Source organism: Periplaneta americana, chromosome 17, assembly GCF_040183065.1.
Source record: "Periplaneta americana isolate PAMFEO1 chromosome 17, P.americana_PAMFEO1_priV1, whole genome shotgun sequence".
Taxonomy (NCBI): domain Eukaryota; kingdom Metazoa; phylum Arthropoda; class Insecta; order Blattodea; family Blattidae; genus Periplaneta; species Periplaneta americana.
The window spans coordinates 61,484,822-61,503,545 of NC_091133.1; the positions used below are offsets into that span (position 1 = coordinate 61,484,822).

The 18,724-nt window shown below is 36.9% G+C and overlaps 2 protein-coding genes across 2 annotated transcripts in view; one reads left to right on the plus strand and one right to left on the minus strand.

Annotated features, from left to right (window-relative positions):
- LOC138693462 (probable cytochrome P450 301a1, mitochondrial) overlaps nt 1–18,724 on the minus strand; it is a 51,257-nt gene that overhangs the window by 25,758 nt on the left and 6,775 nt on the right. Inside the window, exons 2-4 of the mRNA XM_069817444.1 lie at nt 3,857–4,114; nt 1,250–1,380; nt 266–378 (exon numbers count right to left, since the gene is read on the minus strand). Coding sequence (XP_069673545.1) covers nt 266–378; nt 1,250–1,380; nt 3,857–4,076 — 464 coding nt within the window. The 5' untranslated portion in view covers nt 4,077–4,114. The remainder of the gene's footprint in view (nt 1–265; nt 379–1,249; nt 1,381–3,856; nt 4,115–18,724) is intronic.
- Nucleotides 1–18,724, plus strand: part of LOC138693464 (zwei Ig domain protein zig-8-like) — a 1,129,977-nt gene that overhangs the window by 3,271 nt on the left and 1,107,982 nt on the right. The window lies entirely within an intron of this gene.

Below are 18,724 nucleotides of genomic sequence, written 5' to 3' on the forward strand. Positions count from 1 at the left end.
ACTTTTTCATCAAACTCACTTTGTGATTAACTGAACACTATCAGGTGAAAGATATAAACTCCACCTCATAAACCTATTTCTAGATCTCAAGATCTATTGATATTTGTGCAGTCTTCCAGTTTTCGAAATCAATTTTATAAACAATGCACAACGCATTGCTTTACTTCGTTACATTAAGAAAGTGAAAATGCATTCGGCCTGTGATATTCCTGTTGCTTTTTTTTTAATTTGTCATTTGACCATCTTCTCACATAGCGGTACATACCTTACAACCGCGCCACGAATACCTTCGAAGAAATCTTTTCTGGTGACAGAACGATAATATTCTGAGCTATGCATTGCGTTTCTGTTGGGCCATGGTCCTTCATTTCTGTACACCTGTAACACATAAAAATCCAACAGTCTCTGGGTAAACTCGCTTCCCTAAAGAACTGGACAAGTGTCTGTGATATTATGACAAAAATAGAAATAACTACGTGGCAATTTTGCTGCAATGATTTTAGTTTCACTGTTCTTTCCGTGGGTAAAATCATTAACTCACTTTTGCCGTAACTTTGCTCTAAATGGAGTTTGTAGTTGATAAAAAAGACAAATTAAGGAAGTACCAAATTAAATGTCATGGGGAGCTTAATAATATCCCTTTTCGTTGAACATTATCTATTAAATCTATATTATTATGATGTACCGAAGTACATATGATATTTCCGTGCAGATATTCTGCGTCATCATATGATGTAGGATGAGTGGAACGGAGAAAAATTCTCTCCGGCACCGGAATTTGAACCTCTACGTGCTGACGCTCTATCCACTAAGCCACGGCGGATTCCCGTCCCGTTCCACTCATCCTTCATCAAATGATGACGCAGAATATCTGCACGGAAATATCATATGTACTTGGGTACATCATAACAATATATGATATGCGAAAAATAATCACTTATTGATTTAAGACGCCCCTTATCCCGTCCACTTAGTCACTCATAACGAGTGCACCTCTGCACATGTGTGGACATTGTGCCACTGCCATACATCTATGACGCAGTGCATGAGGATAGGACACTATAGGGAACCCAAGAGGTGGAACTTAAACTGAGAGGATTCGATCCAGCATCGGAATGGGAATCCGGCTTGGATTAGTGGATAGAGCGTCAGGACGTAGAGCTGAATAAACGGGTTCAAATTCCGGTGCCGGAGAGAATTTTTCTCCTTTCCACTCATCCTTCACGTGTTAAATCTAGACGAGAATTACCTTCTCTATTTGATTTGGGTCAAATATCATAACCATGTCGTTTCTTCCTGGCATGCCTGTGAGTTTCACGATGTCGCCATATGTCTTGTGTAGATATTCCTGCTGATCTGTGAATTCCATATCCATTTCACCTAAAAGTAAGGTAACAGAAAAACAGTATCTTGTTATACCGTGGAAGAGATTATATTTTAAAAACTTCAAAACGGTTCGTACCTATAAGTTATTTCCTGTGTAGTTAAAATTTTGTCGGAAAAAATCTTTCTCTTGAATAGTCTTGTGGGGCGGACATCTGATCAATTATAAGAAAAAATGTAGGGGTCAATTTATTTACATACTGCAAGTGACTAGACGAGAAAGGTAACAGATAAGTAGTGCTATAGTTGAAGATGTTTACACAAAAAACTAATACCGGCTTCAAACTTAACGAATAAAGAAATGAAGGAAAAAACCACGAGGATGATAATGGAGACATTAATGACGATGGAGGGAATGAAACTGGTGATGAGATGAAAAGAAAGATGTGAGTGAAAATAAACTGGATATCAGATAAAAAGGGATACAGACGAGTTGTAAATACAGATGCGATTGGATGTATAAACGGAGATCCAAAGGGATATGAAAACTTTTATGAAGGAGATGGGAATTCAGAGTCAGGGGTAGATAGGAAAAGGAGTAGACGAAGATAAAACTGCAGATACCGATCGAGGAAGAAATGTTATCCAAGTGCAGAGGGAATGCAAATATAGATGCAGACGAGATTTAAATGCAATGTACACTTTTAGTAGTGAAGATACAGAGAGAGATGAAAATTCAGATGCAGCCGGAGACGAAAATGGAATTGAAAGAGAGAAGTCGAAATGCAAAAGGAGATGAAAAGTCAGATACAGAGAGGAAAATTATATGGAAATGAAGAGCGAAATACTACACAGACAGGGCTAGAAATAGAATGTGAACATAGTCGGAAGTAGAATGCACAAGATGCGGTGTTGGGAACGTAATGCACATTGTGTTAGAAACGCAATGCATTGGGAACGTAGTGAACACAGTGTTGGGAACGTAATGCACACGGTGTTAGGAACGTAATGCACACGGTGTTGCACACGATATTGGGAAGGTAATGCACACGGTATTGGGAACGTAAGGCGCACGGTTTTGGGAATGTAATGCACACGGTTTTTGGAACGTAATGCACTCGATGTTAGGAACATTCTTGTAAACGGAGACATGCAGAGATGAATGGTATTCAGGTGGGGGTTGTAATATGGAAATAGAGACGCAGGTAGGAACACAAATTCTAGAGAAAGTATAAAAAGATATGTGAGTGGAAACTGAAATTTGGACTATATTAGTGACGGTAATGAAAATAATGAATATGATAGCGATTGTGAAAATAACTGAAAAAGATGATTATAAGTAAATAGTTGATGGTAACAGTGATAAATTAATAATGATCATGGTAAAGATTGTGACTAGAAAATCGACACAAAAGTGATATGGATCTGTAACGAAGATGATATTGACGATAATAACAATAATAAATGAACTTGTTTCATGATGATCCGAGTTAAAACTAGTGATGAAAGTTTTCCTTTTATCAAGCATTTCTTTAGTCCATTGATTTTTTATAAGTTTTTCATTATACTGATATAGTTATTGTACCTAATTTTATTGACAATTTTCCCATTATTAAGCAATCTTTAGCTTATTGCTTTTAAATTTTATAATTGTAAAGCTATAATATACCTCGGTATAGTCGTCACAATTAATGTAACAAAATAAACAATTCAATAACGAGTTTTTGACGAATATTACATGAAACTTATACATATAAACTATCAATAATACTAATTCAAAAACACTGATTTTCAAAAGTTTTCCTTTGTTAAAATTAACAATGTTATTTTTACTTACTGCGAAACACCCACTTCTTACACATGTCTTGTTATTGCAGAGCATCCCTCAATTATTACTGACCTCTTACCTTAATCGGTAGATCAACTAATTGCTGTTTAAATAACGACTATTTACAAAACACTTTTTTTAATTACAGAGTCGCACGGAAACTGCATATCCGCAACTAAAAATAAGTCAGAATTAAAAAATGAATTGTATCTGGAATCAAACTACACGATACAATTATAGTCCGCGTTAATAAAATACAGAACTTCACACTTGATATGGGCGACTGATTGTGCTGTGAATGTGTTGTAATTAATATGACATGGTAGTCTTGAGACATAACGAAGTCTGAGGATATCGAACCACACACAATATTAATGTGTTCATCAGTCAACTAATTAAATTATTGTAAAACGTATTCATACCCACATATCAATCCCATGTGGAGCAAAAATTTAGATTCGTTAAGTTAATTAGTAGAATAACAATAAGTTGGAGGCTAATCAGAATACTGAATGAACAATACATTTGAAGCTCTTGAGGTTGTAAGCAAGCAAGCAAACAAAGAAAGTAACAATTTGGTCAAGGGAAAATTTTTCGTGAAGAATATAGTTGAAAATATAGCAACACAGAACATTTTCTGTGGGAAAAATTCCTTCACACATTACTAGATGTCCAGTGTAAGTTGCTGATTTACAAGAGTCTTACCAATATATGGAAGAAACCTCCAGAGATTTCCGATCACAGGAAGGGGTTTTGGTCCCGGTATATCTTCGAAGGGTTTAGCGTTGTCCCATTCCTCTGTCAGGACCTGGGTGGCTGCTATTGTAGCATTATACCTCTTGACCACAACAGCGCAAACATTGCGCAGGATTGGCTGGGGGTTCGTAGCCCCCAGTACGCTGGCACTGGCGACTCGACGTAGCATCTTGCTTGTACTAGTCAGAATGTGTAGAATCTTTAGGCCTATATGTAACAGAGAGAACTTGATATAGTGACGTGAGTACAGGTGCAGATTAGGAGTGATCAGTTGAACGACTGATAAGAAAGTGTTATGTTATCTATAATATAAAAGGTGAGTAAAAGGTGTGCAACACTACTTGTAAATTTCCTTTCTGTAAAAGAAACTCTATATATGGAAGTTATAGAGGCTCAAAAAATAAATATTTTGAATACGTTTTCAAAAACTTTTACACTTATAAAGAGTGTGTGTGTTAGTGTCATGTAATGTTCGAACATGAGAGGGCATATGAAGATACTGCAAACTGCTCCCTACTCCATAGGCATCCCAACAGTACGTGGAAATGAAGCATGTAAACTAAAATAACGGAGTCAGTTACAAAACCGGTAAGAGGCCTTATGTTTGCCGAGTCTCTGTACGTTTGTTGAATCTTTTCCCTTCCTTACACATGTTCGGTGCTTTTCTTCTTGGTTTCACCTCTTCCTGCGCCTTTATGCTTTAGCTGCTTAAGGATGTCAGGTACATGTCTTGGGAAGTTAAGCAAAGTAATGAGTGTAGGTAATTTCTATTGTTATTAATATCACTAAACATTCACAAAAATATAGCCTACGTATAAATTAATCAAACAAAATATATTTAAAAAAACGCATAGGCTATGCTAATGCAACGGTGGGGCTCTGTGTACTCAGAATAGTTGATAAAAGTATTGAATACACAATATTACAAAGATAAAGTATTACTCTGCCGTCGAAAGGTATGATAGGGTCGATTGTCTGTTTGGCAGGGGCGTATTTTGCGGGCTACCGGGGGTAGCCCAAGGATATTACAAAAGAAAAAGTTTATAATATAACATAATGTAATAATTTTGTATTATTAGTTTTACCATAGTAATTAAAATTAAAGTAATTGTTAGATATATTTTGTGTAATAATAGGGTCAGCGGTAGCCCAAACCCTTTAACCAGTATACGCCACTGCTGTTTGGTGAGGTGATACACAGAAAACACTTCATATAAATCATTATCACTCTCCGTCAAGATTTATTGAGAACACTTTAGGAAAAATAGCAATGAACGAAGGTCTCCAGTAAAGTACAATCGATGATAATCCCTCACTCCTTCGACACTGGCTGACTACTAGAGTTCACTGAACTGGCATTCGTCATTACACAAACTAGTAATGTCATCTATCCTCACAGTTTGTAATAATTAGCAGCTCGTTAGACAAGTCCCAACTTGTCTGGTGTAGCAGAAATCACTATTACACATTCAATGTAAAACCCTTGACGAATGCTAGCTAATTCTTTCACACTCTATCTCAAATCAAACTCTTTCTATGAATGATAATAAGTTTAATCTTGGTAATATGTAAAACCCGTTTACCTTTTGGTATGCCAGTTTCGAAACCCACTCAACAATAGGTTCAATTCGACACTCATACCTTCATAAACACACTACATACATCACCACAGCTCGGCTACGCTCCTGCCTGTAGAAAGTCAGGAACCCCGTTCGATCCCAGACTACATCAGTCCACGTGTTTTCCGAACTGGGTCACCCGCGATCCCATCGCGAATAGCCACAACACCAACTCACAGCTCTCCCAGCTGTCGTCCAACCTCCCTCAACGAGTAGTTCCACCAGACTAAAACCTCAAAACGAAATTCCCCTCCCCCCAAAGTAAAACTGTATGTTAATGATGCCTCAAAATAACCAATCACAAACCAAACCCAAGTCACGTGATCACAAAGTTCGCTCCTTATACATGAGGAATAATAGAGCAATAATGTAAGAAAAGAAACAACCTATCTAAAGGAGATAGTAAGACTGAAAATGAAGAAGAAGTAAAGCCATCTATGAAAAGTGACGTAAACTAATACTAAAAAGAAAATAATAATAGAAAAAAAAGAAAGAAAGGAAAAGGAAATAAAAAGAAAGTGTGCCGAAATAAAACGGCACACTAATAGTAGTATTATGCAATGTTCGAAAATGAGAGAGGAAACCAAGACATTACAAACTTCGTGTTATTCCATATGAAAATTTAATTGCAAGATATATTCTCTAGACCACAACTATGGAGTAACGGTTAGCTTGTCTAGCCGCGAAACCAGGTGGCCCGGGTTCGATTCCCGGTCGGGGCAAATTACCTGGTTGAGGTTTTTTCTGGGGTTTCCCTCAACCCAATATGAGCAAATGCTGGATAACTTTCAGTGCTGGACCCCGGACTCATTTTACCGGCATTATTACCTTCATCTCATTCCGACGCTAAATAACCTAAGATGTTGATAAAGCGTTGTAAAATAACCTACTAAAATAAATATATGCTCAAATACTTAAGCAATTTAAAATAGTGTCCTGCAATGTTCGAAAATGAGAGAGGCAACCAAGACATTACAAACTTCGTCTTATTTTATATGAAAAACTAATCGCAAGATCTTTCCTAAAACATAAAATGGTGAGAGTGGAGTACAGCGAACATTATTATAACAAGGTGGAACAAACACAACAGGCCTTCTTCTGCAGAGCGAACATCGACGAATGTCGAACTTCGTCATACTCGACTAACTTGAATCGAACAAAGCGTCTGTAATGCACGTCGCTAATACTTTCATCATCCGCAAAGCCACAAAAATATTGTTACCGAGAAACTGTGATTTATTTAAATATTATACGAAGGATTTAATTATAGCTATTTTCTGAAGTTGGTGTAGTAACAACTGTCATGTATTTTAAAATGTAATATGATGTACCCATATGTACGTATACTTTTATCGATATTAATCATATTTTTGTAATAAAAATTGCCTGTCCATACATCTACATAAAACTTCACAAGATTTGTTCTAAAATCTTTACTCAGCTAAAAGCATGAAGGGATGGGAGGGGAGGATAGGAGAGGCCAGCGAGCTTCAAGGGCACAGATCATACAAGGCGCAATTTCGGCCGAGCTGTGAGAATCATTCTCTTCAAAGCAGACTTCGGTTTTTGTCACGCTCGACATACTTGAACCGAACATAGAGCCTGAAATGCACGAAATTAGTGTTTTTTTTTTCAGATAACATTCGCTTATTTTTACTTTTTTCGATTCTTCAGGCTCAAAACGTAAAAATCATACCTTTTACTATTTTGTGAACAATTATTTTGTAAAACGTTCCTTAAATGTATGGTCACAATGTATATTTACAAAGCAAAGAGGAATATTTGAGAACGTTATATCAATTCATCACTATGGAAAATGAGAGACCATGAACTGAATTATGAGAGACAAAAGTTAATCAAAGCAACTGAATAGCAATGGTTCATGTGATTAATCATGGCGTATCATACAAAAAGGCTTCGAATTGAAGTACTAATGATGATCGACTAACCTCTTTTCGAATCCTCTTGCTACCTATCTCCTGTCTAAGAAGGACAGAGGGTTAGACTTATGTATGACAAAAATTAACGAGAGTTAAGTAACTTTAAAAATAAATCTGAAGCTTAAACCATCATTTATTAAATATATTCATAAGCCTGTTGTTCTCGTAAAAAAATTCTTCCCGCCTAATTTTAGTCACAAATTTAATGTATATCGGGAATCGAACCTCAATACATTTGGAAGGAAACCATGGTGACAACCCTACTCTTGAATCCAGTGCTCGTGAATGTCCAATTTATATTACTTAATCACCACAATAAAGCTGACGGGAAGCCTTATTAGGCTACTCCCTACTTCCTTCAATGGACAAGTGATTACAATAATTGACTTAGAGTTTAAGTTGTCAGATTCATACACGACGAAGGACGAAGTTGTCGTAAGAGTGATGAAATACACTTAGCAAGGATTCCTTTGAAAGGAACATAAAGACAGGAAAAATGTTTCTTAGATTTAATGTAATCTAACCTACCCGGAATGAGAATGTTCTAGACATTATTTATGATATTACTTTCGTCACGCCAAAGACAATTGTTGGTCACCGTTAACACCTGTCGTTCTTTTCTCCATGTTAGATATGTTCTTGCTTCTGAAATGAAATTATTCATACATTAAATCTAAGAAGGTCTAGAACTATTCGATTTAGCAGCGGCTATGCGAGATAATTTTTATACGTAGTTCAGTTTAGTTTCGAAATTATCCCATTTATAAATAATTTCCTTAAGTTCTCAGTTTCCCGAACATAACAGCAACATGAACATCGGTTCTTCTTTCTGGTTGCAGAAGGGGCAAATATCCTTGAAAAATTAGTACCTTCATACAGAATGTTCAAAACGGTGAGACTGTGAGAGATAGTTTCACAAAAATATATGCAGTAACCCTTTGATGCAAGCATTTGGGAAGGAAATAAAAAATTGTGTTTGCAATGAAATTAAACTTTTATTTTTCTAAGAGAAGTGCCTCAAATTTTTAAAATCTTAAAAACTTCCATTTTTTACACAGAAAATGGGTGGTTTCATGGTAAAACCACTATGCAATACTGCAGAACACAATGTCTTCAGACTTATTGCGAATGATACAAAAGGAAACAGTTTCTGGTTTCATTAAGGCAAAGTGCCACTTCACATGTGTTCCGTGCTAATTAGAAAGGAAAAGGATGGACCTCTTATCCTTCCACTTGAGCCAGGACACTCCAGCATATGACGTACGGCTATCACACTAACCACGTTTCATGTCGCGGTCTCTTCTTTCGTCGTGTGGTAAACCAATACGCCCATGTGTAACTCTACTACATGCATAGATATTTTGCTCCCTTAGAGATCATCACATTCGAACTTGTGAAAAAGTTGTCATAAAACACTTTGTGATTGTCACCAACCATCTCTTTCTTGTAGCCATGATGAATAAGCTGACACAAAAATGGAACATTTTGTTGGATATGGTAAGCATAACTACCCTTTGCATAGTGGTTGCGTTTTGAAACCACCACATTATTTCTATATTGACGCTATATGTGTCGAAGAAATTACAATCTTGTTATTGAAATATGTTCTAAAAGACTGAAACACAAATAATACTAAATAGAAACTTACGTAACTATGATATTTTATATATTATATATATTTTGATGTACCGAAGTACATATGATATTTCCATGCAGATATTCTGCGTCATCACATGATGAAAGAGAGATGGAACGGAGAAAAATTCTCTCCGGCGCCGGGATTTGAACCCGGGTTTTCAGCTCTACGTGCTGATGCTTTATCCACTAAGCCACGCCGGATACAATCCCGACGCCGTTTAGAATCGTCTCAGATTAAGCTCCATCTCTTGGGTTCCCTCTAGTGGCCGCCCTCTGCACTACGTCATAGATGTCTATGAACGCAGGACCGAAGTCCATACATGTGTTGAGGTGCACTCAGATGAGTGACTGATTGGCCGGGATCCGACGGTATGGGCGCCGTCTTAAATCACAAAGTGATTTATTACGCATATCATATATATTTTGATGTACCGAAGTACATATGATATTTCCATGCAGATGTTCTGCGTCATCACATGATGAAAGAGAGATGGAACGGAGAAAAATTCTCTCCGGCGCCGGGATTTGAACCCGGGTTTTCAGCTCTACGTGCTGATGCTTTATCCACTAAGCCACGCCGGACGGCGCCGGTATGGGCGCCGTCTTAAATCACAAAGTGATTTATTACGCATATCATATATATTTTGATGTACCGAAGTACATATGATATTTCCATGCAGATGTTCTGCGTCATCACATGATGAAAGAGAGATGGAACGGAGAAAAATTCTCTCCGGCGCCGGGATTTGAACCCGGGTTTTCAGCTCTACGTGCTGATGCTTTATCCACTAAGCCACGCCGGACGGCGCCCATACCGTCGGATCCCGGCCAATCAGTCACTCATCTGAGTGCACCTCAACACATGTATGGACTTCGGTCCTGCGTTCATAGACATCTATGACGTAGTGCAGAGGGCGGCCACTAGAGGGAACCCAAGAGATGGAGCTTAATCTGAGACGATTCTAAACGGCGTCGGGATTGTATCCGGCGTGGCTTAGTGGATAAAGCATCAGCACGTAGAGCTGAAAACCCGGGTTCAAATCCCGGCGCCGGAGAGAATTTTTCTCCGTTCCATCTCTCTTTCATCATGTGATATTTTAGCATAGCTTACTACTGAAATAAAAACACGTAGCGAGTCTTCCACACCCCATCAACTATACACAACAACATCCGCCATCTTAGTGGAGCAACAAAAAATTAGGGAAAATAAAATTATTCTACAGTTAGTAGGGATCAGTGAACGCAGCGCAGTAGTTTTGAAATAAAAATCACACTATAAGTAGGCAGGAAACTCAAATTTAAAAGGTGGTTATGTACTGTAACCACTGCGCTTCAAAGGGTTTTCTGTTTGACAAGACAGTAGGATAACACTAACCTACAATACATCGATTGTTCAAGGAGAAACGTCTAATTTTATAATGTTTATATCTTACAGTAACGTAGGAGAACGGTTTAGCAATGAAGGTCAATCCCTGAATTTGAGAAATTGTATGAATGGGAATGGTTCGAAATTGGCTTGAGCTATCAATACCTCCCTGAGTTTTCTTTTATTTTGCAAATTTAAGGTCAGTCTAAGTAAAATAATTCAATTGTGAATTCTCAAGCATCTCATACCGTATTACCTTTCCTCGATGCTAGGTAATCGTATAGTTGATGCAGTTGATTTAAAATTTTAAATATGCATATTGTGAATAGCTGTGTACAGATTTGTGACAAAGTTGGTATTCTAAAACGAACACGTGATTCCTTACTACGAAAGGCTGAACACTGAAAAATGACTGAAAACCACAAGCGATCTTAACAATTGGGTAGATCAGTGTGGGTCGCGACCCTTTAGGTGGTCGTGTAAAGAGCTGAGGGAGTCGCGAGTGATTTACAAAATAAAACAAAATGCGCTTTATTAATATACTTTAATTGTGTTTTATTTGAAAACATAAAAAACGTTGAGCAGCAGAAATAAAAACAATGCTTCAGTTGTTGTAATCAGTCTTCGGACAGTTTAGTAAATATAATAAAGTAAAAAATAATTATTGCGATAAATGTATCTGTTGATCAGAAAGTAGCTTCTCAAATTTTGACGCTGTATTCGACATACACATTGATACTTTTTCAAGTTCAAAGACATTTGAAGCCATGAATTCCAAAACAACACAAGTCCACATTTTGACGCTGTATTAGTTATGGGTATCACTGGAATAGTCTTGTCATACGCTTTCATATGACATTCAGAACAGCACAAAAATTCTCATTTTCAAACATGTTTCTCGAATGATGATAATCAAAACATCACAAAGGCATGAATAAATGTTGTTCTGACTCTCAATGCAGATACTTGTAGTGAGCGACTGACTTTCAGAACAACACAAGTAGCTATACATACCTCCACCTGGTCTCGCTGAGCGGAGCTGATTCCGCATCAGCTGTTACGTTGTATTCCCGCGAAAAAATGTTTCTTTTTTGGATCATTTTATTAAACATTACGTTGCCCCGAGTGTGAGAAAGCTGTATATTTTCACTAATGCATGTACAGCTTAAAACTGAAACAACACTGTTGTCAAATATCTACATAATTTAGTGGAAAGTGGACGTTTTCAATACATGAGATGTTTTTTTTAGTGGGTTATTTTACGACGCTGTATTAACATCTCAGATTATTTAGCGTCTGAATGAAATGGCAATAATCCCGGGGTCCAGCACCGATAGTTACCCAGCATTTGCCCATATTGGGTTGAGGGAAAACCTCAACCAGGTAACTTACCCCGACCAGGATTCGAACCAGGGCCACCTGGTTTCACGGTCAAAAGCGCTAATCTTTACTCCAAAGGTGTGGCCTGAGGCATGTTTATCCTACAAAAGGCCACTCCTATCTACCCTGCGATAGGGACTTTGCTCGAATAGAGTTAAAGATGATGAAGCAGGATACTGTATGCACTCGTCATTAAGGGATGGATATAATGGAGAATAGTGCAAGTAATAGGCTATAAACATTGTTCACGTGGATCAATCTATGATTATGGATTACGAAACCTTCTTTGAAAAAGTGAAAGAACCTGTGCCACTGTGAAAACATGAAGAAAAGTGGAAAGTGACGTCATACAAGAATATTCAGTATCGCAGTAATGATCTGACTGTTTGCACATCATCTAGTGGACTAGTGACACAGACTTTTCAATTCGAACAAAATCGTGTTTCTAATTTTACAGCTTTGAAGAAAGGTTACAACAGACAAATTACTATGCAAATCAAGCTTTCAGGTATAACTCCCTGTAAAGTTAATTTGAATAATTCCGAGGGAAAAATTGTTACGGGGCCGGGTATCGAACCCGGGACCTTTGGTTAAACGTACCAACGCTCTCCCAACTGAGCTACCCGGGAACTCTACCCGACACCGATCCAATTTTTCCTTCTATATCTTGAGGTCTGTGGATTTATAGAAGGAAAATTTGGATCGGTGTCGGGTAGAGTTCCCGGGTAGCTCAGTTGGGAGAGCGTTGGTACATTTAACCAAAGGTCCCGGTTCGATACCCGGCCCTGGAACAATTTTTCCCTCGGAATTATTCGAGAAATTACTAGTTTAAAATCTGTGAAAGCAAGATACATCCATTGATGCACTGCATCGGCCACACTTTGAGCGTCTACTTCATTATGGAAACTCAGGCTGTGATAGTGCTGCCTCAGAAAGTGAAGCCTGGGGATCAGAGTGACCATTTTTAGTGTCGTGTATCATCTTAAATCAATAGTTTCCTACTACTGTTCCGTTCTCTAATTCGTCAGCTGGCTGTACTATAGGACACACTGTTTGAATATGTGATTCTTCAAAAATAAAATAAACAAATATAAGAGTAAACTCTCTATGCGTGCATTGTACAATGTTTGGGGATAGACACGCGAAGTTGTTAAAACACAGACTGACCTTGTACATGATGTAAGTCTGCTTGCGTAACAAATGACGTTTATTAATCTTTGTTCTGTTGGAACGCAGGAAATTCTGTAGGTGTCATGGCGTTTGTTATGTGTGCGCATAGAAAACTTTACAATATGTTTGACCTTCACAGTTTAGATAGTAATCTAAATTATCGGAATTTACATGTTAATGCTGAGGTAAGTTCAGTATTAGTGGGGAGGATGTTTCACAACTAAACTTATATTATATTTTAAAAGTGTAATGCAGAGGTCATTTGATAAACAAAGTTAGTTGTCTGATTTACAAGTTGTCTCAAAATAATACAGAAGAAAATAATATTGTACCATAATAGTTCATACTGAAACTAATACTTTAAGATACGGTTACGGGGTTAGGTACAGCTTACAGCAGTAATTTTTTTTGGAAATATTCAAAATTTTTCCTCCATTGTACAATAATGAAAATTGATATGTGTAAAACACTGTCCTTCTGCTATATGAAAAACATATTTTTAAGATTTAAAAAAAAAATTTTTTTTCCAAAATTAAAAATAGTGGCAGTTCACTGTGCAGTGATGAATCGTTTCCCTCATAACTCATAAACTTGTTAACTTCTTCATGTTCTCTCTCTTTTATTTTATTGCTGAAACTCATATTTACAATATCATGCTCTTTCAGCTACATTCCTTAATAAATATTTTTTTTTTTTGTTTTGTGTTAAAGAAAATACTGATATATGATCATTTTTAAAGGAATTTATTTTTTATCTGTCAATCTATCAAAGGTAGAGGAGTGATCTTCCGTCATATTGTTGATATGACATGTATAAATACACACAAAAGATTTCAGAGCAGAATAGTTTTTTTTAGTTATGTGGGAAACGCTTCATGACTGCACAGTGAACTGAGTTTTGAGAAAAAATATGTATTTTTTTTAAATCGTAAAAATATTTTTTTTCATATAGCATAAGGACAGTGTTTTAAACATACCAATTTCCATTATTGTACAAGATACAGTAATGGAAAACAAAATTGAATATTTCCACAATTTTACTGCTGTGAGCTGTACTTAACCCCTTACGCCAGGGTTTCTCACAAAAATTAATTGGGCTACGTTTACATCTCCGGAACGGTATACAATACTTTCTCCACCATGACCTCAATTTTTAGATGAATGACTTTTTTTTTCCTACGATGTAATGAAATGGACTGATATTTATTTTGTCATGATTTTAGTACCAATGTGTATTCAGGGACATTGCATTTTTTGAAAGAAGTATTTAACAGTACAGTTTATGTTATACAGAATCTTCTGTGTACTCGTATAATTCTACGGAATATAGAGAAACGTTGGCTTCCACAATGCGCTTGTTGCAAGCGCTGAAGGTCAAGGAAATTTTTCGGACGTTACATGCATGCAGTTAATCTCTCTTAACTGAGTCATATGCCTTTTTGAAATTATTGTTTGAAAATAATAATAATAATAATAATAATAATAATAATTATTATTATTATTATTATTATTATTATTATTATTATTATTATTATTGTAAAAGTAAATGTTTACTATTAAAAGATAAAACCCAAATTGCACAGACAAAGAGCTGTTGTCAGTGATTGATTAAATGTTTTCTTCTAATTATTTCCGGGTTAAAAGTCCGTAAGTCGCGCCTCTTTTTATATCGTGACCCAGGTCTATAGGCCTAACGTCATGAGCAAGCATATGGTGCGTTGTTCCACAAGGTCGTTTGTGATTATGGTTGGCCTCCCACTGCGCTCCTCGTCATGCACATTTTGGCGTCCTGCTAAAAATTGTCTACAGCAGCAACGCACCATCTGCTTGCCCATAGATCTGGCACAGCTGACGATTAATTTCAATCGGCGCTATGCCCTGTGCATTCAAAACCTTTATCACTGACCGCACTTCACGCGGCGGGAGCTGGAATAGGAACGTCCATCTTCAACCAATGCAACGAAGCTACTGAGAGCACTCGGGAAGTTCCGCTAGCGCATGTGCCATGCCAGGACATTATTTTATCACGTACACGCAGTCTCTTCGCGCAATATATAGTTTGCTAGCTGTGGGACGAGTGGGAAACTTACTTTATGGACGCCTCGTACCCCGTGGAAATAGCTTGAGAAATACTGGTTTTGTCCAGCACAAATACGACTCTGCTATCTTCAGTATTCGAACTCGGATACGCAGTCGCCTTACGCTGGTGTACTGCCAACTTTATAGTTACTATTTCACTAGCGCATTGCTTTAATAATTGAATGTTCTTTCCTCCTCTATTAATGAAGTCTTCATAGAAAACGTTTATACACCAACGTACATACCGCTGTTGTTTTCATAAATCTAGATTAAAGTTCACACTGGATCTTTCACATAAGCCTATAAAAAGTCAATTGATGTCAGATAACGTGACCTCAGTGACATTTCAATAAAACACGTCTACCAGCCACTCCGTTGTTGAATATTCTGTCCACGTATTCCTGCACTCTGCGTAATGAGGTGTAGAACGGTCATGTTGAAAATAAAATTGGTCAAAACTTTTCAAGTGTTCACATCAATCCTGACACTGCGTCAATCTGCAGTATTTGCAGGTAGCTTTCACTTGTCACTGCTCCTTCGGAAAAGTGTGGCCCTTGTACACCTTATAAAAGGCAAATTTTATAAACAGTTGATATCTGTTACATATATGAAGTGCATTTTTACTTCTGAGTTAGGCTACTTTTTAGTTCTATGTGTATTTGAGAATGAATTATTTAAGGAAGGTAGAGACAAGAGTTTTAAAATTTAATTATTTAAGTGACGAATTAACTACAAGAAATGGAACAGAGAAAAATCTTCAAACAAAACTATCAAGTTCCAGATGATATGCGGTACTATTCAAACAAACTTATAGTGAAAAACAAGAAAGGAAATAAGAATGGAATTTTATAGAAAAATGGCAGTACCGTTGCTTTTATATAGTAGTCAGACTCAGTAAAACAAAATAAAAAAAACTGATGTGCAGAAATTAATTGCCTAAAAAGAACAAAAAAAATATCTCTAGAATCAGGTTATGGCTTGCATGTGTAACCACAGTCTAGCATATACAGTCACGAAGCTCAATACTTAGGAAATATACATCCATAGATAGTTGCTAACCACTATGATCGCCTCATCACAGACAATGCGAAATAGTACCTGAATAGTCTGTTGTTCCTAGTACCCTCACAACTAAAGCTTCGTGACTGTATGTACTAGACTGTGGTATAACCTTAGATAAAAGAAAAAAATAGACTGATATAAGCTAAGTCTCATCTTTGGAAGACTTAGATTGATTTCGTGAGAGCTTAGACTTAAACGTGAACGAATTTCTTGGGCAGGACTCCGCTATGTTTTTCTTTTGTTCAAATTTACTAACTTCCCTTTCTGTGCACTTGAATTGCGTTGTTAGAACGCATCCTGATATATATATATATATATATATATATATATATATATATATATATATATATATTAATCCGTTCCAGAGTGATTAACTTCAGCTATAGTTTGTATATCGAAGAATAGATTGTGTTTGCTGATTATTACATTGAAACTTTTATGAGTTCTCAAATTTAGCTTACATCGTCTCACGTCAGTCTAGGGGAGTTAACCGGTTTGGCTTCTGAACGTCTCAATAATGATAAAGTTCAGCAGTACAGCACTAACTGCAAACAACATGTAGATGTAAAGAAACAAGCAAGACTATACTCAGCGCATTTCAAACTGGCGGATCAAGGTCACGTACAAACTACATACGAGTCACTGAACTGAAGTGAACTGTGTAGTGAAGCACTGGTAATCCCGTCTGTCCCAGCTGACTCCAGTTGAGAATGGTCCAGGATTAGGGATAAGCACACGCGGCATATGCAGTCCATTGCTTAACCTTGATCCGCCAGTTGTAAATGCATTGAATGTACTTAAATTGACATATCAAATAGGCTGACGAGAAGCCGAGACAGAAATAGACGAAGAAAACGATGAAATCATTTGCTGTGAATTCTAAATAGGCCATTCTCCTAATCTGTGAAATTCAAAAGACGACGATTTATACACTGTTCCTATCGCTACATCACCCTACTACTTCTTTAGGTTATACGAAATGTTTGTTAATTTCAACACAAAATAAAAATAATAATAATTTATTTTCATTATATTTAAAATCAACGTATATACAGGGTAGCCTATTTAACTCTTTCACCTTCGATAGCGTGTGAAATATTTCAGATATTACAAACCGACAGTTACAAGTTAAATTGCATCGTATGGGGCTTATGAGCCACGTAATGTATTTTTTTTACATTAAGTAATTATTCAAGATATTAGAGTCAACTTTCTTTTTTTAAATGGGAACTAACTATGGTTTGTATTGCAACTGTTGCGTTAGCTCTGTCTAGTAACAATTGACTACTTTACAGACTGTTTGAATGTCACCGGTAAGTGTAAACATAAGCAATGCCTGACGCGCCCTTCCTTATGTCTAGTTCATAATGTCGACGTAATTGAAGATCGAACACACACCTAGTACTGCACACTACCCAATACAACCCTCATTTCTTCAGTTCTGTATTGGACAAATGAACGATAAGACATTGACGAGAAATCTGATTGCACACAGGAGATCTTGTGTTTAGTTTTTTTGAGAATAATTGTTTATTTTTTATTGTACACTACTTTTATGTCTCAGTTCAACATAGCAACATTTCACAGTACATTGTGATTGTGATTTAATTGACGCACAACTCTAACCACAATTGTCCTCTCTCTGTTCGATCCTTGATCAGACATTGCTTATGTTTACTGTTACCAGTGATATTCAGTGAGTAAAGTAGCCAGTTGTTATTAGACAGAACTAACGAAATATTTGTAGTGCAAAGCATAATTGGTTCCCGATAAAAAAAAGAAAGTTGACTCTAATATCATGAAAATTATTTTATGTACAAAAAATACATTACGTGTATCAGATGTCCCCTTCGATGTAATTTAACTTCTGATTGTCGGTTTGTGTATATCTGAAATATTTCACACGATATCGGAAGTATTAGAATTAAGTGGGCCACTCTATACAGGATGTTTAGGAGCTAGTGTTACAAACTTTCAGAGGATGATGGGGAAGGGCACATGTATTAATTTGAGATAAGAAAACCTGGTCCGGAAATGACCGAGTCGAAAGTTACAAGCAAAAATAGTTGTATGGAAATGAAATAATTTTATTCCTCTGTACACCTTATTTATGTGTATTTATCTGTACATCGTACACATACTGTATTCATTTGACGTTGTTTACGTTGTCTACATACAGTATCCCATTTATTGCGCTGTCTCTGAGGGGTGGGGACAGGAAACTACACTAAAGCAATAGCGTAATGTGTAACGGACATGGTCGGTCCTGATATGTACATCTGTAGACAGAAGATTATGTGTACAAGTTGCAGTGTCCAGTCGATCTGTCCTAGTAAAATAGAGGGGTATACGAGAGCGGAATATGCAGACCTGATTTTCGATTACGGATGAGCCAATGGGAACAGTAGACAAGCTTACAGATTGTATCGGGACAAGTACCCACGTAGGAGATATCCAACCCATACCATCTTTCCACAACTGTTCCAAAGGTTAAGGGAAGGAGGGCACGTGGTGCCAAATTACAATTCCATTTCCACACAACTATTGTTGCTTATAACGTTCGA